The 23,988-nt window shown below is 37.0% G+C and overlaps 1 protein-coding gene across 5 annotated transcripts in view; it reads left to right on the top strand.

The window, feature by feature from the left end:
* ADGRG6 (adhesion G protein-coupled receptor G6) overlaps positions 1-22,823 on the top strand; it is a 112,389-nt gene extending 89,566 nt beyond the window's left edge. For 4 of the 5 annotated variants that reach the window (XM_051615217.1, XM_051615221.1, XM_051615218.1 and 1 more), the window contains 8 exons: positions 1,771-1,877; positions 4,190-4,317; positions 5,730-5,998; positions 7,279-7,393; positions 8,472-8,755; positions 12,586-12,687; positions 14,764-14,916; positions 19,554-22,823. In XM_051615217.1, the coding sequence (XP_051471177.1) occupies positions 1,771-1,877; positions 4,190-4,317; positions 5,730-5,998; positions 7,279-7,393; positions 8,472-8,755; positions 12,586-12,687; positions 14,764-14,916; positions 19,554-19,732 (1,337 nt within the window). In that variant the 3' untranslated portion in view covers positions 19,733-22,823. Of the gene's footprint in view, positions 1-1,770; positions 1,878-4,189; positions 4,318-5,729; positions 5,999-7,278; positions 7,394-8,471; positions 8,756-12,585; positions 12,688-14,763; positions 14,917-17,154; positions 17,202-19,553 lie in introns of all 5 variants that reach the window. The other variant, XM_051615220.1, reaches the window with a different exon arrangement.
* The last annotated feature ends 1,165 nt before the right edge of the window (positions 22,824-23,988 follow it).

Here is a 23,988-nt window from a genome sequence, read left to right as displayed (position 1 = left end):
CTGTCTGTGTGTGCAAATTAGTAATTCTAATCAGACACATAAACCTTTCTTAGCCATACTTTAATTAGCCATTTAAAAAAAGATGGGATGTTTAATTATGAGATTGTTCCTGCTACAAACCTTGAGCTGCTTTTTCTTCCATGGTAGGTTAGGAACTACATTCCACAAACTTAATTTAGACAGAGATTCAACTTGCACCTGGCGAATAGATGACAGTTTGCACAAAGAGCTCCCATATGGAGACATACATTTACAAGGGATCATTTTAGCTCATTCTTCATTGCTGCCTAAACCATGTTTGATGTGAAACTTAAACTCTTAATCCTTTGCACAGACAAAGCCATTCCCTGGGATGCCTTTTTATATCCTTCTGTTTTAGAGATCATTACTGAGATGTTACTTCTCCTTACGATGATAGATAAAGAGAGCAAAGAACTGTCCTTAGCAGCAGGATTTGAGTGGTTTAGTACAGAGTCTTGCAAGAAAGTTGTATCTGAAAGCAGGAAATTTGGACAGCAGAACTGCAAAGAATGCAGAAAAAAACAACAAACAAAAACCAAACCAACAAACAAAAACAAAAACCAACCAAACAAACAAAAAAAAACCCAACACAAAACAAAAAAAAAAAAACTAGTTAGGAAGCTAAACTGAAGAAGCATATTAAAGGAGAAACACAAAGGGAGAAACTACTCAGTGTAAAGAGTTTTAAGTGGTTTTGGAACACTTTCACTGACTTTTCAGATATTCTGTCATGAATTAAAACTGGAAGAGAGGAGATTTAGGTTGAACATTCTAAAGAAATTCTCTAGTCAGAGGGTGGTGAGACACTAGAACAGGTTGCCTGGGGAACTTGTAGGTGCCTCATCCCTGGAAGTGTTCAAGGGCAGGTTGGGTGGGGCTTTGAGCAACCTGATCTAGTGGGAGGTGCCCCTGCCCATGAAGGGGGGTTGAAACTAGATGACGTTTAAGGTCCCTTCCAACTCAAACCATTCTGTGATTCTATGGACTTGAGATTATGTTATAGGGTCAGTCCAATAATTAGCTGGATTTTGCCTGGAGTTGTGAAAAAATGTCTTTCAAATTTCAGAGAACATAAAACTATTTCACAAAATTAGTTCATAATTTAGCAGGAAAAAAAAAGAATGGAGAAGTAATCAGGGATACAAATTTTGCTTTTTAACATTTATTTTTTAAAAATAAAATCTCTCTACTTATTTTTCAGCATTTTCTGTTCAGGTGGGGCAGGTAGGAGATAGTTTACTTCATGTTTTTTCTTAAGGCCACAAAGGGTAATTGCGACTATCCACTCTGTCCTTCTGCATTATATAATGCATAGAGGAAGGCCAAGATCCTGTATTCCTGGGCTTAAATGCTTTCATGTGCCTGGAGACATATGAGTAGGAGGGAGGCAGGTGCTGATACCACATTAGTGTGGTAAAAGGGAGTTATAAAACCATCTTATTGTTGAGTAAAAATAAGGTGTATCTTAATACATGATCCACATAGTAGATCTCATTTATCCCTCGTTAACCGAAAAGCTTCAGATCTCCTTCTAGTGCTTCTGCTCAGTAGTCCATTACTGGGACACTCATCTGGTACAATTCTCTGCAGAAACTAAGAAATCTGATGCTTGCTTCTTTCCTGGTTTTGATGTTCACTTATTCAATTTGAGAAAGGACTCCTGTACTTGCTCAAGAGGAAGTGAGAAATCTGTTAGAAGGTGGCATGAGTTTATTGAACAGTATGGTTTCTCCTGTTTCATTTCCACAGATGGTAATGGTGGCTGGAACCCTGCAGGCTGCCAAGTGGACCCAGAGTCCAATGAAAACGGGACAATTTGTTTATGCAACCACCTCACACACTTTGGGGTCCTAATGGTAGGTAAACTCACTGCTCACTAGGTTATCTTTCTTAGGAACTGCAGTGCAGTTTTTGTCTTGGATCAGGACAACTCTCATTTTTGTTACTTGGGTTATTCTTTTTCCACATGATTTTTAATAATACATAATTTCCCCCTTACTGTCTTAAGGTTTTCTATTCATTACAACAATAGCTAGTGATAAGGATTTGGGATTGAGATAATTAATAAAGTGAGTAATTAAAGTATATTATTGCTGTTGTTATCATTACTATTACTGTTGTTGTTATTGTTATTATGGTTATTATTATTTTCTTTACAAGTGGCTGGATATTCTAAAATAAGAAATAAAATGTGCCCATAAGAGTATGCTAAATTTTGAAAATACTATGCCACAAAAGACCTGGGGTTGAGACTTCTGAGCAATACCAACATACAAATAGCATATTACAACATCCAGCTTCCAAGGTGGGACATGACTTGGTGAAAAAGAAAGTCATGGTCTGTAAAACCAAAGCCCAGTACTAATGCTTCCAGTAGCAAAACAGAAAAAAATATCTTAATGAATCCTAAAGTGCAGGGAGTCCCTGTCGTCTCCATTACCAATATAATCTGTGTAACTCGTGCTCTATCAGAGCCTTAAACCAAATCTGGGTGGCTGAGACAAGTAGAGCATAGTTTTTCAGGGAGATGAACAAGGGAACCATATAGAGCACTTCAGCCTCAGCTGCGTGATTCCTCTAGCAATTTGCACATGTGAAGCGTTGCAGACAGAAAAAAAATCCCAACGTGAAAAAGGTGGGATACTGCTGTATTTTCACGACGTGGTGATTTTTTATGCTTAGTAATGGGCTGAAACATTTATTTCCATCAGACATGCTTTGGTCTCTGAAACATGCCCGAAGAAGTGCTGTTTGGTCCTGATCACAGCAATGCTGTGGAAGTATTTGTTTTTTTATTTAACTTGTTGCAGTGACACAAATGACTGAACCGCACAAGGGAGGCGCATGCACTGACTTTTTCAGCTTTGGCCTTCCAAAGCCTTCTTAACAGAGCTGCTCTCTTCACATCATGCAGATATGAAAAAATTTTGTCTTTTTGCAAGCTAAATTGTGGTCTTGTTTCACTTTTCGTCCTCGCAGGGAGAAAAAAAGGGCTTTCTTTAGGATATGTTCAATGCATCCCTTCTCTTCCCCAAATGCTTTTGTGGCAGTAGGAAATAGGGCAGAAGTTCTTTGAATTTAGGCTGTGTTCCAATAGATTTTTACACAGTTTTGACCCCTTTAATTGCTTTTCCATTTGAATAATCTTTTCTTACTTTCATTTAGCTATTAAATTATTTTCAAGTAACACTCTCTGTATACATATAAACCATCATATAAGGTTGGGACAGGGTGTAAAAAACTGCATACAGCTCCTTCCCTTTACTATGAAGAATTACAGGTTCTGTAGCTTTTGTTAGTTTCTTTTTGCTAGATAGTTTTGCTAGGGACAAAAGTTAACACTGACTGTAGAATGGACACCATTTTATATTAGTATTTGTACACATTTACTCTACAGTGATATAGATCTCTTTTTTTGTCCTTAAAATAAGGAAGTAACGCTGGCAGTTATTCTCAGACGGTACTATGTGGCAATTACAGTTGGACAGAAAACTGGAAAAAGAATCCTCAACATGTTCCTGCTTCACTTCCAGTTGTTTTTTTTTTTTCTTTAAATGTTGACTTTGTCACTATTTTCCTGACCAATTCTATTTATAATTGTAGTTTGCGTGTCAAAACAGACCATAAAACCAAAAGGCAATATCTTGTCCTTGGTTTCACCTGTAAATTATTAGCTACATTGACTCTTGTGAGCTTTTAATAACAAGAAGTGATGTCAGAAGCTCCCCAGGGTGGTGCACATTTCATTATGAATACTACTAATACTTTTACTTCTAAATTACTTTTTTGAATATCTTATATGTTCTTAAAGAGACTTGTCTGTAAGCAATGGACCTAAAAAGTTTGAAAAGGGAAGATTTTTCCCGTGAAGGACATTTGAATTCCTGGTACTGAGTTATTAAGGAACAGTATCAGGCTCCTGTCTATCTACTGATCCCAACAGTTACAGCGCTTAAAGCACAATGTTTTCAAGAGCTATGGGAAGGAAGTGAGAGGTGTAACGACTATAGACTAAGTACACTCAGTAAACATGACCCCTAATGTCAGGGATATAGTGGTACTGCCAAAGTGCTTTTGAGTTTTCCTTGACTGATTACCAAGAAAGAGTGTTGTTCTCCTGGAAAAGGTGTTTGGTATAACTGATGCCTCTTCCTCCTCTCTCATGTAGGACCTTCAAAGAACAGTTACACAGATAGACCCACAGAATACCAAGGTCCTCACCTTTATCACTTACATAGGCTGTGGGATATCTGCTATATTCTCAGCAGCAACTCTTCTGACATATATTGCATTTGAGTAAGTATTAGTTCCATGAAAAACATCACAACGGAAGTACCGGTATGTGATTAGTAAAATAAATTAGTTATATGGTTGATGTGTTTTATTTGTCCAGGAAGGGAAATCTACATTTAAACAAGCAAACAAACAAAAAAAACCAAACAAACAAATCAAACAAAAAAAACCACCAAACAAAACAAAACAAACTGCAAAATCATGGTCACAATGTTCTAAGTGGATTTTTTTTTTTCAATAGGACCTAAGTTCAGACTCTTTCCTCCTGTTTCCAATGTGTCATGCTGCTCAGGCTGGGCAATAAGACTGATGTGTCTCAAAATTTTCTCTTTTGAGATTACAGTATCCTCTAGATTCTCAACAGATACGGATTATTTTAAAATCCACAACTAGGCTTTCTGCAAAAACAAACTTGCCTGTGTGAGCATAAGAAGTCCTAGGTATAAAAAGAGAAATTTCCAACTAGAATAATTACATTCCAGAGCCCTTCAGAAAGAAGTGGAAAGAGAAATAAAAAGAAGATAAGTCATGAAGTGTTACAACACTTTCAACAGCAGTCCTACTGAACTGTGAAAGTGAGTCAAGGGAATGCAGAAGTTTTGAAGGGGTTCAGTTCTATGAACAGTGAAGGGAGAAAATGAAGTCATATTGACACAAAGGAACCATTCTGCCTGTAACAGGACAGGACTGAGTAGCTGCTGAAGAAGGATATTTTGTGGGAAGGGGGAAGGAAGGGTGTAGGGAGGCAGGCAGGAGAAAAGGGGTTTTCAAGTTCTAAATATCTCATACGATTGCATTCCTATTGCATTACCTATGGTACAATGTTCTGGTCCAAGATGGCAGAAGTTCTTGCCGTATCACTTTGGTTCATGCATTTTAATGTGTATCAGTTGAAAAGAAAATAGATTTCATCTTCAGAATTCCTGAGATCCTATTAAACAAACAAACAAACAAAACCCACAAAAAAAATAAAAACAAAAAAAAGAAAGAGAAACCCAACACCAAAAAAATGCAACAGAAAACAACAGCAAGCATTGGACATAGCAAATTATCAGAAATGAGCTCCTGGCCAACTGTTTGGAAGTTTTTGTTTTAATTATCTTCAGTGTCCATTTAAAGTACAAACTGCATTGTCTTATATCTAATTTGAAACATTTTAAATAATCAGTTGCTAAAATATTGTGACAGTTAATTAGCTCATTAAGAGCCCAAACAAATGCTGGCTTTTCCCCACCACATAAAACAGAATCCTTCAGTGATCTCACACATCACTATACCTCACTGCTACTAAACCCTATAGTGAAGAGGAGATCCCTGTACTTTTATTTACTTAGTAAACTGGTAAGCCCAGCTGCTTTTAGCAACTTAGGTGATTGGAGCAAACTAATCATATGCACATGTATTTCTCTCATTAGGAAGTTACGAAGAGATTATCCATCCAAAATCCTGATGAATTTGAGCACAGCCCTACTCTTTCTTAACCTGATCTTCTTGCTTGATGGTTGGATTGCATCATTTGACATAGATGGCCTCTGCATAGCTGTAGCTGCACTTTTGCACTTTTTTCTTCTGGCCACCTTTACATGGATGGGACTAGAAGCCGTTCACATGTACATTGCTCTGGTGAAAGTGTTCAACACCTACATACGGCGATACATCCTGAAGTTTTGCATCATTGGCTGGGGTGAGTTCACTGGATGCAGTATTTACATAGCATGTGTTTTGAAATGATGCTGTATGAAAGCTCTCTGTCACAAATGCAGAGCAGAATCAAAATCAGCATGGTGTTTCCTTCCCCCCGCCCTGAGGCAGTGCTGGTGGGCAGCCAGCCCTCTCTGCTGTTGAGTCCCCCCATGTAATTCTGTTCAAATACAACATCACTGGCACTGTCTGCCCAGAGCAGCTCACAGCCCAAGGAGGAGCAGAGAGACCAGATAAACTGGTCTTACTTTCCAGAGAGGCCAGATGGGAGAGGGGAAATGTTAGTGTCTATCAGGGATGGAGAACATGGCACACAATGAATTCAGAAACTCCTGCAGTAACTGCAAAGCCTGTGGGGATCTTTGCATTGACTTTCAAAAAGCTTCCAATCCAGCTTAAAGTTTCTTGCCAACAAGCACAAAGCCTATGGCGGAATCAGAAACAACTGAAATTTCCTGAGTTTCAGCACAGTTTTTAAACCACAGAGAGTTCCTGCCTGCCCTAAGCAGTGCACACTGCAGGACTGAAATGGAAAATGTACTACTGAAAAATAACTACATGGCTCAGGCAGCAAGGCTTTTATTCTTCTTTTTTTTTTCTATATCAGGAATCTGTGCCTTCTGCCTGAATGCACATATTGTGTTTGAAATAATACAACACAATACAAAACCATTAACCTCATGGCTGGAGCACTGACCTCAGTCCAGCTGATAATTGATGTCTTTCCATTGGCAACTAGCATCCTCTTTGGCAACCTCAGCAGAGGACAAGGAATGAGTGGTCGGAAAAGCAAATTAACCTCTTCCCCTTTGATTCTGTTTTGCCATAGCAAGGATAAAACATGTAAATAAGGCATGTCAGGAAACGTATGTTTCTTTTGTGTGAGCTGTCTCTCTCTGCACAGTTCTCTTCTGTGTAGTCATCTGTTATTTCCCCACAGTAATCCCTTCACCTTATTCTTATAAATATATAGTTTACTTCATTATTTAGTTGGGGTTTTTTTACATAAAGGAGATTGTTCTACTTTAATTCCATATCAAATACTAAAATAACATTTTCTACCTTACAAAACGTTATGAGACTTATTCATCAGTGCCCATAAAGGACATTTTTAATGTTTAAAAAAAATGTTTCCTTCACATAGAATTCAGGATACTCTGTACTTAAGCAATAGAGATGAAGAAATCAATAATTCAGCTTTTCCTGATGTTTTTGAAGGCTTAGGAGATTTGAAAGCAAACGATAAGTTTTCTTGTGTTACAGGTTTGCCAGCTCTGGTGATAGCCATTATTTTAGCAAGTGCTAATGCAAATGCAAGTCAAGTTTATGGCAAAGCTTTATATGGCAAAGATGCTAATGGTCAAGGAGGAGATGACTTGTGAGTATTTATTTGATCTCTTACAATTTAGCATTTGCAGGCTGAAAAAAAATAGCGTAGGTCAGATTCCTTTGGAAAAGTAAAAGGTGCATTAAACAAGCAAAGTGGGCAAAATTATTTTCTAAAGTATTTGAATCTTAAGTGTGAAGAAGGCAATAAGAAAAATTGGGGGAAAATCTGCATTACCCAATGCTACATACAAACACTCTTCTTGTAAAACAATAATTTATAAGTTTTGCCATAAAAATAAAATAAAAATAGCTGTTTTGCATCATCATAAATGAAATCTATATCTTCTAGGTAAGAGCAAGGAAAGAAGTAATATAAAAAAAACCCTCCTTTTTAAATAAACCAGCCTTTTGTCAATGTAGTTCTTTAGCTTTCTATGTTCTTCTCTTGATGTCTAGATAATAACCTCTAAATGCCAAAATATTTATGTAACTGTTTGTTACTTCATTTTCTTTTGCTTGCCTGGCAAAGCTTCATCATTATAAAGAAAAATATTCTGTATTTTTACTAAAGTATCATGTTAAACATTCCAGCCATTTGCTGCTAGATGAATAAGCTAGATCTCTCACATGGGTGGTCATCAAATGGCTACCTCAAAAGGACTACCTGTTCTGCTTCTTCTCCAGAGCTATATGAGTTCTCCTTTAGCTCAAGTGGCAGAAAGTTGAGATACTGGTACCAAGGATTCAAGTTTGCTCATTCCGTTACTAAAGGGTCCTGTGCATCACACAGATGAATGTGGTGAAGCTATTCATAATAAGTCTAAACTTTCCATCATGACATGACAGTTCCTACAGCTTTTATCTGAGGTCAAATTTACTTTATAAATATTTTTAACTGAAATATGGTACAACCCTCAGAGTTCTGACGTGATGTGCACCATAATCACAGTTAAGATGCCACAGGCCTGCATCCTATTTACAAGCAGAAAATGGAAAAATTTTCATATGAAAGTGTAGCTCTGCATCAGTGGAATCAGACATAAACTAACTTTCCTTGTAGTCATAAATAATTGAAGGATAGTTGGCTTTATCTAAGAATTGTTATATTTTTGTGGGATTTTTTGCAGCTGCTGGATCAAGAATGAAGTTGTCTTTTATGTGACTTGTGCCGGCTACTTTGGAATCATGTTTCTGATGAACGTTGCCATGTTTATTGTGGTGATGGTGCAGATCTGTGGGAGGAATGGGAAAAGAACTAATCGGAGCCTGAAGGAAGAGATCCTGAGGAACCTCCGCAGTGTGGTCAGCCTGACCTTCCTCCTAGGCATGACGTGGGGCTTTGCCTTTTTTGCCTGGGGTCCTTTAACTCTTCCTTTCCTGTACCTTTTCTCCATTTTCAATTCATTGCAAGGTAAGCTGAATTTTGTTCCTTGAACAAATAGTATTTGAAGTAGTGATGTTCTGGGACATACTGTGTCCACTGATTTGACTAGGTAACTCAGATCCAAGCTCTCTGAATCTTTCCTTGGTACCACATCATTCATTTCCCCTTTTAGTTAAATTGATTAGTTTCAAGGTCTTTTAAATAAAATGCACTTTATTATAAATAGTGCTCTTCCTAACTAATAGTCTGCAGCAATCTTTGTTGAGAGAGATGCTGTGTTACCTTCAAAATTTCCTTTCACTGATTATAAGAGGTATAGGAAGCTTATTTCCATAATTTATTCCTGTAGGGAATGTGTAAAGCTCAGAACTATGTTATTAAGGCATGAGAAGGTCATAAAACAAAATTCAGTCCTGTTTCAGTGTGAAGAGATAGCACAGAGATACGGAATATACTTTTGTTCTTTTATGAAAACCCACTGACTGTGGTCGTTGGCTTTTTTTTTCTTTCATTTACTGAAGTTGTGAATATTTACTTTTTCAGCATAGTTCATCCTTCTGAAAAATGCTATATATTGTAGTCATACAGTTATAAATTACAGAAGTATACAGATGACATTTAAAGGTATTTCAGCTCAGGCCTGAAATTTGCGTATGTACCAAACGACATAACAATCACCACCTCTGCTTGCCTTACCCACTAATGAAAAACAACTAAAAGCATAACAAATAGAAAAACCTATGAAGGTCATAGTAGAGGCATGTGTTATGCCACACACATATTGAGATAAAACATAAATTTGACTGAAAAAAGCCACAATAAAAAAACAAACCCAAGAATGTAATTTGAAGTGCATGTGTTATGCAGTACAAATGTTGAGATAAAATACAAATTTGTCCAGGGTCAGCAAAATACCTTCCCTTTGCATAAAAAGTACTTAATGTTACACTGCATGGATTTTATCTTGTTACAGTTGGGACATATTTACTGCCCTAGAAGATTTATTGAGCTTTCGTGGAAAGAGAATAACGTTGTGGGGTTTGGTTTGGTACAGTTTCAACCTAAAATGCTCGGCAAAATGGCAAAGAATTGTTTGGACGTGGTGTTCTTAATAAAGACTTTTTTTCTAAAGGACAGATTCTGATACTCCCCTAGCAGCATAATAAAGTATTTGCTGCAATGTGCCCATGTTAGAAATTCAAAAGGGCCTAGAGGAATTAAAAGTATGGGAAGAACATGAAAAAATTAAAACTTTGAAAAGCGTGCCAAGGATCATATTCAACAAGTTCTCTGTATCCAGAATTTCCAGTGCAATCAATTAAGCTTGTATGTGCAGAGTGCACACAAGGCTGACCATCACTGCTTAAGTCTCTGTGGGGTAATAGCTCCGTTCAATGGAAAATGCATATTTGGAAGGCAGTTAAGTAGAAGAGGAAACTGAAAAACCTGATGAGTAAATGCAAAAAGAAGAGTGCTGAGCTTTTCGTGGATTGTGGGAGCAAAGATAGCACAGTATGTTCAGGCCTGTCCCATCAAGCACAGGAAGATGACAGTTCTGTGTCTGAAAATGCTCATTGCTGTGTCAGAGAGAGCTAGGCACAGCTAAAGAAATAAGTTTAATGTGTTTAAAATCACGTACAACTGGTGTAGTGCACATGTCACAGTAAGGGGATGGAATGGAACAAAGAACAATTTAGGATTTGTATCAGGAAGCATTTTCTAGCAGCAAAAAGCAGTTCAGTATGGCAAGTCTTTCATCAGTATTAGTATGAGCTTAATTATTGAGCCCTCAGGAAAGATGTTTATTCTTTCTCACAAGTTTTTGCAAACAGCACTAGTATTTCAAGCTATACCAACAACCTCCATCAACCTAGTGTTCTGTACAATGTCAGTGGAAAAGTAAATTGCAGCAACTACTGGTATTACTGTACTTAGCTATTTTATCTACGTATGAAATGATTTTTCTCTCTTTGATGCCTGGAGTAAAAAATCTGGGAACATCTCTTTTTTTGGCAGCTCATTTTACATATATATATGCCTGGGCAAGCCAAATGTTTTCAAGTCAGAGCCCAGCTAGAGCCAATGCTAGGGTTTGATTTGGCTGTGGGAAACAAAACCAAAGCTTTATTACTAAAGCACATTGTAAACTTAATGAATAATGAAAAACAGAGAAAAAAAAATTCAGAGACCAAGCCCAGACAGGGCAAAGGCAAAGTACTTAATGCAGTACATTTGTTTTGTATTACCATGCACACACACATCTTCTTTTTTAACCATTCAGAACAGTCCAAACATTTGCCACAATTTAATTAAGCATCAATTTACTAAGTTTGTAGCTGTACAGTAATCTTGAGAGGTACTTTGGGCCACAAACAACTGCATAACTCTAAGCTGCTAGTGACTGCATCAGAATTACTTTTTGCTTAAAATATATCACACACAAATATTTTGCTAAATGCAAACATAGTAACTATAATTCCACACAGCTTGCATATTGGATATATTAAGGTATGATTACTTTATTAAAATTGTGCTTCTCCTTTCTTTTCTCCATCAGCTCTTGAAAAAATTGAAAAAATGTGTTCTATGACACAGCCTTTACCTAAAGTTAACTTGTCACAGCCCAGCCTGATAACTATGAGAAGCAAAATTTAGACTTCAGCACTTTGGAGGAAAGAGGTTAATTTTATGTTCCAGATCAAGTTTTTTTCCAAACTATGCTCTGCCATTGTGTTCTACCAGCTGAAAAATAGTAGGCATAAGTAAATGGAGCTATTAATGATAATCATAAAGGAACAGTCTTAGCGGATGGCACTTAACCCTGTTTGCTCACATTATGTAACATTTATTCATGCTTAAGCTACAATCATGAGGGATTTGGCAGTAACATTTTGCCATCAGGTGTTCAGCCCATGGTTGGCTCTCTCCCAGTGAATAAGAGTAAAACAAGAACGAGCCAAGCCAGAAAATGATGGAAGATTCCACAGCCAGTGCCTGCCTAGGAAGCACCAGGAGCATATGAGATTTCCAATTTCTAAATTTAGCTCAATGCAAAGTATCTCTGTAGAATGATGAAATCATATCATGTACCCAGTCAAGACCTTCTTTATCACATGGTACATGCTTATCTTCTGTCCTGAAAATAAAGATTATACAATTGTATGAGAAATATGAACTCCACAAAAACCTTCTTAAACACATTTATTACGATTGTATCCACAAACCAGGTAATTTTCTTCAAAAGTAAGCAGCTGAGCACCTAATTAGTACTTGTAAACATATTCTTGCCATTTTTACAATAATTTCAAGTACATGCACGTGATGCACGTATCTCCAAGTGTGATTTTTCGGGTCACTCTTCAGTGCCAATTGCAAGACTTCTGGTTTTAAGAGTATGGCCCACAGTTCTGTAGATACGGAACTGGAGGAGATAAACACCATTATATTAGCAAGTAAATACTTTATGTCTGTCTCTTGCTGATGCAAAATATGTATTTGGCTCAAAGAGAAAACCTTTTAGATATTTTCCTCAAAAAAAAAAAGTATTTCCAAACTACATTTCCTCCAAAAAAAATAATGAAAAGATCCACACTGAGTGGGATTTAAATCATCAGTGTCAACAAAAGGGGTTCTGTTCTCTCTCTTCTGATATTCCAAGCACTTACACAGCAGCTAGAGGATGGGAACACTTAATTAAATTTTATATCTCTTAAATGAGGCATAGGTGAAAATAAGAAAACTTTAAAGATTGTTTTCCTTTGCTTGTACTTACAATCTTTTGTTAGCAGATTTTAGTTTATCTATTTGTCTGTTTATAAATACATGCTTCATTTTCTGTTTATTTGCTCTTTTTGCAGGTTTATTTATATTTATATTCCATTGTGCTATGAAAGAAAATGTTCAGAAACAATGGAGGAGACATCTCTGTTGTGGCAGATTCCGACTGGCAGACAATTCCGGTAAGAGCCATTCACAGCTCCCCTCCTTATATGCTGCAGTAGTCCCTAAAAGTCCAGGTGAACAGCTTGCTATGTTATTTTCAATATACTACAATGTAAGCCAAAGATGTGGAAAAATAGACTAATCATTGGCTGTCATTTCACTTCTAACAATTGCCAAGGGACTTTTCAGATATCACTTAATAAAAATTCTCAAGTTTTCTCTTTCAGTTTTCCAGTGAAGGCAGCTGGTAAATTTTGTTTTGCTATAAGCATGGTTTTGGAAGGCCTTTTGGAGCTTGCAAAACTAAAAAATATAATAAGTAAAGATCCAGAGATTCAAACTCTTGTCATTCAAAAGTCAATCTTATCCCTTTTATCCTACACTTAACTGACTGAATTGTGTGGACTATTATATTGATGTAGAAGCAGTTCTTAAAAGGCAGATAGAAATACTCTGATGTCTATTGCTTTTGTCTTTGCCTTTTCAAACTGTTCTGTCCTTCATCATATAATTCAGCTAGATCATCAAGAGACTCAAAACCATAGAAAATTCCTTTAGCAGAAGCCTGATTAGGTTCCAGAACTGAAACTGATCTTTGTGACTCTCAGAGAGAAAGGAGAGCAGTTGGTCTGGACGATTCGAAATGCAGCACCTGAGGCACTGTGTTTGTGGTCTGCACTTTGGCCATCTTGGATGACATTAGACTCCTATGTTTAGGCAACTAGGTCTTGCTTTGCTGTCTAATGCAATGAATTTAGTCCACATAATTCTTGCTCAATGACCAGAGCTGAAATCTACAGTTGATGTGAGGTGGCGTAAACTCATTGCCTAGTAAGGTAAAACAGTCTATCCCACATACTGAGAGTGCTCCAAATTCCCTCATGTCCTTTCTCTCTTGGCATTCAATGCTTTCACTTTGCAGTAAGAAAACCTGATTTATGCCTTGAAATAATTAATACAAAAGCATAGTCATTCAGATCAGGCATCCATATTGTTTCATATATTCAATTTCCATGTGGTTCATGCTGTAACTCCTGAACTGGAAAACACAGATGGATCAAATTATTTCCAGATTTTGATGCTGCTGTTGGGCAGCTTGTGGCAATGATAGAATTAAAAGCCTGAAGGATTTTAGTACTTCAGTGGTATAGTTAATGTACTGTCATTAAGCCTAGCATAAACCAGTCCATCACCACTGGCTGGTTTTATTCCCCATGAGCCTGACACAGTTTGCAGGCAGAACAGTTAAATACAAAGTAAATGTGAACTTGCATACCCATCCAATTGAAATGTACTTTGGGGCATGCTATGATAAAGCAAAGAAACAAACAAACCAAAACCTTACAATGCTGCTGTAGTTAGATGAGAGAAACAATAACCTATACCCTATAGCAATGATTTATGATAAAATATTTCTCTGTACTTACCTGCAAGTATACGATACAAGAGCAGTTAGATACACTTACTCGTATTGGGACACTTGTGATGAGTTTTTCACTGTCAGTTTTCCTCAATAAGTTTATTGGTATTAATTATTCAATTTAATTTTTTAAGTTTTTCCAGTATAAGAGCCTATTGTGTTAATGGTTTGAAAAAACCTCTTCATATGTGAACTATTGAATAAGCGTTATTATTCATTGTTATTAATAGTGCATCAATGTGCTAAACCCTATAACAAAGAGTACAAATCCGCTACTATGTAGTGGATCCCTCAGCAGATCAAGCCCTCAAATGATAAGGTAAATGCTCCTACCCATCCTTTTCCTATGTATCAATTTGGATTTCTCTGTGTGGGTGATGAAACTTCAGCATCCTAGAAAGCCAGATCTTACAATTCTGCCATCCAGACAAATGACCGTTATAGTGTTAGAGCCACCAGTTTTAATTACTGTGGTACATAGCAAAGTTAACCAAGTTGGAATAATACTTGTATGTCTTAAGAACCAAAGAGGCTACCTGACAGGAAAAGGATAGGCTGTTTGTTCTGAACAACATTAGGAAATGCATCTGACTCTTAAAATGTTCATAATTGACTAAATTAGGCAATTCGTACCTATGGTCATTATTTATATAAAACTTTTAAATCATTTTAGATTGGAGCAAAACAGCAACCAATATTATAAAGAAGAGTTCTGATAATCTTGGGAAGTCCTTATCCTCTAGTTCCATCGGCTCCAATTCCACCTACTTAACATCCAAATCAAAATCTACAACAAATACATATTGCAAACGGAACAGCCATACAGGTGAGTTCTTGTACTGTAACACAGGGCATCTGTATATAGGTAGTTTCATGTTAAAAGTACAGTAGAGATTTCTACCCAAAGGTTAATGTAAAAAAAATTCACCAATTTATATAGTTTCCATATTTTTTAAATATATGTTACTGTTTAGTAAGAATCTCAAGATAATAAACAATACATCCAATATATAATTCTGCTCTGGTTATGTTCCCATAATAAACAAAGTAGGAGTAACAAAAGCAAACCTGACTTTTTTATAGCATTTTCACCTCTTTGGCTAAAAGCGGGTAAGTGTTATCCTGTTGTAAACACAGAGTAACCAAAGCAGAGTGAGATGATGTTCATTATTGAAGGTAACATGAAAGCTGGCAGCACAGCTGAGAATAGGAATCAAATCTTCTGAACCCAAGTGCACAGTTGCTCACTTGGTCAAACTGCTTCCATTTAACTGTAACACATTTGTGGGTAAAGAGGCAAATAGAGGCCACTTTGAAATGGATACTGTGTCCCCATTGCCTTTCCCTTCTACAAATAGCATGCAATATCTACTGCTTATTTATTTAGATATCAATGGTTTATGTAATAAAAGGCATCATCTATATTCCACTCATGCCATAAAAATGTGCTCATTTTAAGGCCATTTTAAAGGAGGAAAAAAAGAGAGGAGCTGGAATGATTTCCAAGTCTGTTTGCTTATGTCTGAGATAGTATTTCAGAAAATCACTTAAATAGTTCAGATTTTTTTTGCTACTGGGTTTTTGTGAACTTATGTTTTTGCCCAGTATTAAGTCACACAACATTATCACTGAATCTTCTAAAACATAGTGGAAATAAAATCTGCATACCTGTTTAACCCAAAGATGTGTTTACTTGCTTTAAAATATTTGTTAGAAGTAATGTTTAGATACAAAATAAATGCATTTACTGGAAGGAAAGTTACATTGTTTCTTAAGTATATAGTGTTTTCAGAAGTCCCTAATGTCTCATTCATGATGGAACCGTATCCTTGATATGTGGCATAGTTTTCAGAAAATACTTTTTTTTTTTTTTTTAATTGATCATTATCTTTTTCAGTTAGGCACACAATTTTTGTCTAGAAATCCCTTTTTTTTGTTTGAAGAATTGCATTGTTACTTTCTCACTAACCAATATTTAGTGCATCTATTAGCTTGAGGGGTTGTGCATCAGGTATTTTAGGAGTGTAAATCTTTTTTTGGTTATCAAGAATGTACATGAAGTACATAAACTTCGATTACAGTAAAAATGAGTGGTATCTTAGATATTCCCCCATGTACCTGAGCTTGCTGACAGGACTTCCATTCCCAGCCACCCTGGGAATGCACAGCTCTGGCACCTGCCTCACCAGGGTGCCTGTCCCTGCTGCCATCACAGGTTTGGTGTGCCATGCACCCAGATGCCCGGAGAAAGCTGTCTGCAGCTCTGTCTCTTCTGTCAGCAGCCTTCCAGGAATATATAATATCTATAGAATCTATATTATCTATCTAGAATACCTCCTGATCACAGTGCTGCTGTTACTTTAATAGCAGAGGAGGAGAGCATCTTGCCCTTCCCACTGCAGAGCATTCTCCATTCTGCAGACAGAGAATTCCCATTTGTACTCCTGGCAGATCAACCTTTAGACCCTTGGTATTGGGATTCGTGATAAAAATATGCTTAAATGTTTTGTTGAACTCGGGGCTTTTTATCTATGTGACAATGAAAGAGACTTTGTGCTGAAGTTCTTGCAATGCATTCTTGAAGCAAAACAATAAAACAGTTCCAGATAAGAAGTAAGTTAAAATAAACTTGCAGTTAGAAACATGCTTATTTACTTCCTTCAAAAGCGGTGAGCTTAATCCCATGCCTAAATTATTTCCCAAAAGAAATTGCAGTGATAATCATTGTAATGTGATTATTAAGGGAATACCAGAGTTTTATCTATTTTAAATACATTTTAATGCATTGAATACATGCTTTGATCTCTCAAAATAGACATTTTGTGGTGATGCTCCAAAGGAATTATTGCTAACATTAGGTTTGTAAATGCTACATATCTTCTCATGTGTTAAAATAATAAAAAATAACATTAAGATTCTTTAATACAGCTGAATTTCTCAGTTTGATGTCTTAGCTAAATTGCAGGCAAATAATGTGAGAGCTACATGTCTTGGCAACTCTTGTTAATACGGTTATAATGTGCTCCCTGGAATTGACACAAGCATTCATGTGTTTGTGGTATAGATAATGTCTTCTAAGACCCTTTCCTCGTCAGTGGTGAAGCATTACAGGTAAAGTGGGAACTGCTTTTGTTGAATGCATGGTTTGAACAGGGTGGAGGGGTGCCACTTGCATGTCCTCATTGACACAAAGGACTTTGCTAATCAGAAACGCTGCTTGTTCCTCACTATTACATCTTGCGCTATTGATGCTGAATCACAGGATAAAGTGTGCTTCCAATTCTGGGTGTCTGCACTCTGCATGGGGCATGAAGCATTTGGAAGTCACTGTCTTAGAAGACAGACCATGTCCTGACATTAATGCCTCTGTACAGTAGTCTGGAGAAAGGAGATTAAGTTGGAACATCTGTATACAAAACATAGATTAAAAAGCAAACACAATCTATTTGAGCCCTAATTTTTTTTTCTATTTTTAAAGGTTATTATGGGAATTTCAAGATACAGCATTTTTATTTGGTCTATGGCCATGATGGAATTAGTCTTCTAGTCTTTTTCTTTTTTTTTTTCATTCACAGCCAAAATAAGTCTGAATGACGATATATGCCTGAAAGCTGTGCTAGTTGAATGCAGAGTGCATTGATTGGGACAAGAATATTGGGTGGACCCTACTGGGTGGATGAAAGAAGTCACTTTGGCATCTTGTGGCCCTGCTGTCTATGAGTCTGATACAAACTTATAGATAGATAGTATTTTAATACCTTATGTAACACTTCTATGACTAAGAAGTCAAAATAATTTCTGCAGTGAAATTTGTGGTACCACTTCCACTTACTTCAGTGATACAGGGTGTTAACCTTGTACTTGGGTGAGAAGCCCACTGACCTGAAAAAAAAAGAGAGCCCTGCTGGCTTCAAAGGATTTACATCATTCCTGTGCATGCAAATTTCATGAGGAAATGCTGGCATTTGGCAATGTCATGATGCCTCGGGGAAAAAAAATTTAAAAAATGTACCTATTTGCAAGGAATTTCAAAATCCTCCCCTAAAGACTAAGAATTAACTTTTCATCTTTGTAATAAGATACTTGGTATGTAGAAAAACTTCAAAATGTAGTACCATTTGCTAATAAATGTGTACCTTTGAAAAGCACAGAGTACCCAGAAGTTTCCTGTTGGACATGGAGTTATTTGCTGCAATTCATGGACATTCTTGCTTGCTTTGAAAAAATCATGCCTGTTTATTTTTTTCACGAGTGCAGCTGTTTTTATTTCTCGCTCTGCAATCCATTTCTCCTTCATGCAACACTTTATGCTTTTTTATGGCTTGATATTGTGACTCTGCAGGTGCAGGGTACTTTTCTGTTTATTTTTATTAATGTTTTATTTCTATAGGAGATGAGTTTTGTATGAAACAATAGTTTAAATAATAAGAAAAATTCTGAAGTGATGCTTTACCCAGGAACTTCTAAAGATGATTTCACCAAGATCTTGTAAACAGCCATCAAAAATGTCACTTGTAGAAAACATTGATCACGGGATACTCCATCTTATTGTCAGCTTGCGATGGTCTAAACCTTGCCTGGCTTAAGACAATTCCAGCTTTTCTCACTACAGCGGAAGAGATAAAGAAGCTCATTAGGACAGTGCATTTGAGAAAATGAGATACAGGCTGTCTCCTCCTCATTGCTCACTACACGAGCTCTACCTACTGACCGTTCTTTGAACAGCAACGCTGTTAGCTGCTGAAGCTGGCTTTCCCAGCCCTGCTAGGCATTCCTTGTTTTTTTCTCTTCAGCTCCACCCTTGGCTTACAACACATGAACTCTGAAGGGTTGCCAGTTTTCTGCATCTTCTCGTCCCCACAGTTGTTCGGGCTATACCCTCCACGTTATGGAAAAGAGAAAGTGATGCTAAGCAAGCACAAAGTTTATGCCAGTTTTGGTTCTGGTTATCTGATTTAAGATACAAGCCATTTGCTGCTATGTTCTGCACAGAATACATCCTTTTAGTACATAGCCTAGAACTTCCACTATTGAAATAATCAAATCTATTTACTGTCATTTTCCTCTACTTTATTATGTGAAGGTATTACTTACCAGCTGTCTGGAGGTCACTCCTTTTCCAGTGCCATCAAAATGTTTGTTGTTTGTAAGATTCAAATCATCAGCAGTAAATTAATATAGTAAAGGGTCATAAGAGTCAGTTACACTTTAAATAGTGAACAGTAAAATTACGGGGATAATCTCAAGAGGAACCTGAGAGGTCTACCCAAAAAAACAGGCATCTGAAAATAATTTAAAAGAAGCAATACCAAGCCAAAAAGGTGTCTTCTGGTTTTTAGGGCAGTAATTTCATTCAGCAGTAGTGGCAGTTGAAGGCATATCTATGTGGGAGTGACACACCTCTTAAACTATGAGCTTGCTAAGAAGCCCTAACTTCTTTTTGGTTTTTTTTCCTCTTCCTAGAGAATGTTTTTCTTGACAAGCCATCTTCAAAATTTGCCCAAGAGGATGGAGAACTGACATCGATCATCCCTGTCCACCAGGTCATTGACAAGGTCAAGGGATACTGCAATCCTCACTCCGACAACTTCTATAAAAATATCATCATGTCCGACACATTTAGTCACAGCACAAAGTTCTAAGTGGGCTTCTGAATTTTCTGAACCAAAGGAAGACAAAAGTCTCCCTGGAATTGAGAATACTGGATGTCTGAGCATGTGACCTGTTTAGTTATTGTTTTCCCAGTCTATAATGTTCTCCTGTTAACAGCTTCCACTTGAGGACTAATTTCTCTACCCTTTTACTGTTGTGGAAAAAGACAATTTTCCACCATGGTATTGTGCTATTTTTAAATGTATGCCAGCCAACATGATGCCTGGACAGCTCATTGTAATCCTGTGTAAATATTTTTTTAAACTGAGGAGCCACTCCGAACAGAAGCAAGTTGTGACTCCTGGAGAAAATAGCAGACATGTCAGTACAGGCAAGCTCTTATCAAACAGTTCACTGGTGGTCATTTTCTTTTGAAGAATATGGATTTGCCCTACGACACTTGTTAGATTCTTGCTTCTTGACTATCTAATGCTGTTCTTTATTCATAAGTGAATAAAACCCTAACACCACTGTTAAAGGGTTATTTTAAACAATTTTTTCCTAAATAGACCAAATTATGCAAATCTCGCTTACCAAACCAGTATATGCTGTTTTATATCCATGTACATAGAAACACACTTATAACATGGACGTGCTGGCTGAGAAGGGTGTGCAGGTTGCTAGTAACTTGCAAATTTTAAGCCCATTGATACGTATGGAGACGGTCAGTTGTATGTATCATTTGCATCTGTGCAGAACAAGTAGGTAAATTCAGACTTTGCACAAAGTCATGTTTCAACATTCATTGATTGGTATGTATGAAATGCGGCATCTCCCATCGCAGTTCTATGTTGAATGTTCTTTTTAACTGAACAAAATAGAAGACATTCAATTATATATAGATACATAGATATATATCTAGATCTCTCTATATATATATTTTTATAGTAATGCACAGAGTAAATATGCCAGAGGAAACCAAAATGCGTGTCACAGACCATTTAAGAACAATGACAGGTGCTAAAATTTAAGTATTTAAATACAAGAGGAATACTTTGTAAGCCCATGGATTCATTGTCAGTCTCTGTACTTCAGATACGCCGTATGTATAGACACCTCCATCAGGTGGCATTGCAACATTAGAATAACCTGGAATGCATTTACCAGTAATAAATAAATAACATCTTTGCAGCCAAATAACATTATCAGTATCCCCCTCCTGCCCCCTGTTTGGTTGACTTGATTGAAGTTGTTGGAAGCACAGAGTTTAAATAGTGTTTAGGCAACATTAGGGAATTTCACATCGCTTTTGTGTCTGCATAAGGACACTGAGTTGTGTGTGTGTGCAGAGAAGAAAAAAGAGCGTAAAATTTGTTTTCATTTCTGTAAGTATGTGATGCCTTAGCATGTGGCCATGACTGCTGACAGTGCATCTCTCCTCACCATGCACGTCTTTCCCTGTGACAGGTTTTGTAAAACTTGTAACTGCAAGTGTCACTGAAGCATGAGCCAAAACATGAAAGGTATTTTCAATTAATGTTTTCAGAGGAGAATGCCTCCAAATGGAAATTTTCATTTTTAAAAAGACTTTTTTTTTAAGCAAAATATTTTTTAGCCAAATGTTAGTTAATTGTATTCAGAAGGTGACCAGAAAGTTGTGAGGTGAGATTTTTCTGTTGCCGAGCAGGTGGATGTTCAGTAATTAGGGATGTGGATTTGTGCCTTTCTCTGCTCTTTGCACATGCTTTTGTGTGCAGAGATCATTTAATGCTGTGATGCACAAATGGCATGTTTTCCCTGGCTGCAGACACCTGGCAGGAGGAGGATCTCCGGGCAGTATTCTGTCCAGAAACACTGCTGTCGCTACAAGGACCGGAACGAAACCTCAGTCTCCTCCCTGCAACTGCTTGCGTGGGGGGTGTGAAGGGAAGTCAACCCCATACACTTAAAAGTAATAATCCACAGGGATGAGTGCTGGCAGATATCTGTAATAAGGGAAATAACGTAGGGAGAGATTGTGAACAAGCATTTACTGAACTTACACTTTATCATCGCACTTGCTTAACTACTGTAGATAATAGTGTTCACATAGCAGCTTACTGTGAGATTTCTATCTGATTGAGCTGTTTGGAAGTGAAAAGAAGGAAAGCCAAACATTCCTGAAAAAATGAGGAATCGATAAGACATAATAGAGTAGTAAAATGTAAATATAAGGCAACCACAGTATCTTGACTGGAGCTGAGCTGTAACCTAACTATCAGTTTAATGTACAGCTACCTATATTTTTGCTGATTTAAGATTGTTTTCTTTTTTTTTTTTTTTTTTTTACTACCATGTAGTAATCTTAAACTGTCTGTGTCAGTTAGGTGCTCTTGAATGCTCTCAATTCTACAATGTAAAGCTTCTACTTTGTAGTTGACATGCTGTGACCTCCCTTGTATATATTTATTTATTTGTGAGGTTAAATATGTCAAATATATTTACCCCTATAATGACTGTTCTTGTTACTTTAAGCTTAAACTCTGCTTCATCATAGACGAAGAGGGAAACAATAATTTCTTATATATGTTTCTTTCTTGACTCCTTGTGAAACAATTTACTGTAGTTCTTTTACAAGTATGAGGAAACATGTCAGTGTAATTTGTATTACTAGTCAGTGGAATATACTGTAACACATTTGAAAATGAACCAAAGTGGAAAGAAACATTTTCAAGTAAACATTCTTGATGTTAGTGTTCCAAATAATTAAAGTCTTTTAATAGTAAATGGTTGATTTTATTATTTTTATTTTTTAGTGTTTAATGTCAGAAATTACTCAGTGGAATTCTGGAAAATAATCTTGTGTTTATGTGAGACAGGTACATGCTTAGCCAAAATGTTGCAAATAAATGTGCAAGACTAAATCCATCTCATCAGGGGAGTACATTTTGCAAAGTATTTTTTCCTCTTGTGATTTACTCAATGTCATATCTAGTAAACGATCTGATACTTACGCAGGTTCATTTATTTATGGTGGCAGTCATGTCAGAGAAATAAAAGGAAAATCAAGGCAATAAACAATATGCTGGGATGATCTTTTGGAAGTAATAAAAATCAAACAATCTCTTTTAGAAGTAATAAAAATGAACAATCTAAAACTCAGGAGTTATTTATATTAATATCTTTCTTTGCAGTTGAATGTAATCCCTCATTATCAATAACTCGATTTAACTTGTAATCTTCCTTTGATCACTTTTGAAATATTTTAGTCAACCAGGCTGATTGATTAATACACACTAATATACAAACATTAACTGTAGCACATTAACAGCCTACCTTTAAACCTTTACCTTTACAGAACACAGAAGTTGGCTGAAATGTGTTAGATCTGTTCCCCTGTACTTGATATGCACAGAATATGAAGATTCAGTGGTAATATTTTTAGAAAGCAATCAAAACAAATCCTGTGGCATTTATTAATGGGGATGCTGGGTGTGCCTGTGGACAGTCTGTCCGTATCTCTCTGTGGCCAGTGAATGTTACTCTTGAGCTTTATGCCTTGAACAGTGTGGGAGGACCCTCTGAGGGTCCCTCTGAGCACAAGGGTTTTTTTTCCAAGTACGATCTTGGCAGATTCCAAACTTGTAAGGAGTGATTTGCAGCATTTGGGGGTGGATTTATTTTTCTCCTTGTTTCATCACTTTTTAAATATCAAGAACAATTTTATTTTAATCCTCTACTCTTAACAGCTTCCTACTGTAACCCATTGAGTTACGTAAAATGCCACTTCCTTTTATTACTTTTGAAAGGCTGATCTATAATCAGACACATCTATGTAACCACAGGGACAGCTACCAAGTTACATACAGGGCAGCCGTGTGTCAGTCATAGAGCCATTATTGAATGTTGTTATGCATTTATTTATAAAGACCCATATGTGGGTCAGCAAATAAGGCAAAAGGCTTAGAAGCTAATGTCAAGGAAACCAACCATGCAAACCAGTCTGTGAAGCAGCCGCTTCATGCCCAGTGCTCCAGCTGCTGCTATGCTAAGGAGGCTTTCCCCTTCACCATCTGCTTAGCCAGTCTTTGGCTACTAGGTCCATTTAATTTTCAGAGCTCCTGGCCCCATCATGGCACTCACATCCTCAGGACAATCATTTGCTGCAGTGCTAGGCAAAGGGAAAGGGAAGAAGAAAGAAAAGGAAAGTGAAAGGGAAAGAAGGGGAAGGGCAAGAGGAAGGGGAAAGGAAGGTGGTTGACAAGGCCTGCTCTGCATCTTGTTACACTTGGACATGATTTCTTGCCCCTTCCCCAGGATAGGTCAC

Source organism: Apus apus, chromosome 3 (genome assembly GCF_020740795.1).
Source record: "Apus apus isolate bApuApu2 chromosome 3, bApuApu2.pri.cur, whole genome shotgun sequence".
NCBI classification, from domain to species: Eukaryota; Metazoa; Chordata; class Aves; order Apodiformes; family Apodidae; genus Apus; species Apus apus.
This window is presented reverse-complemented; position numbering and strand designations above follow the sequence as displayed.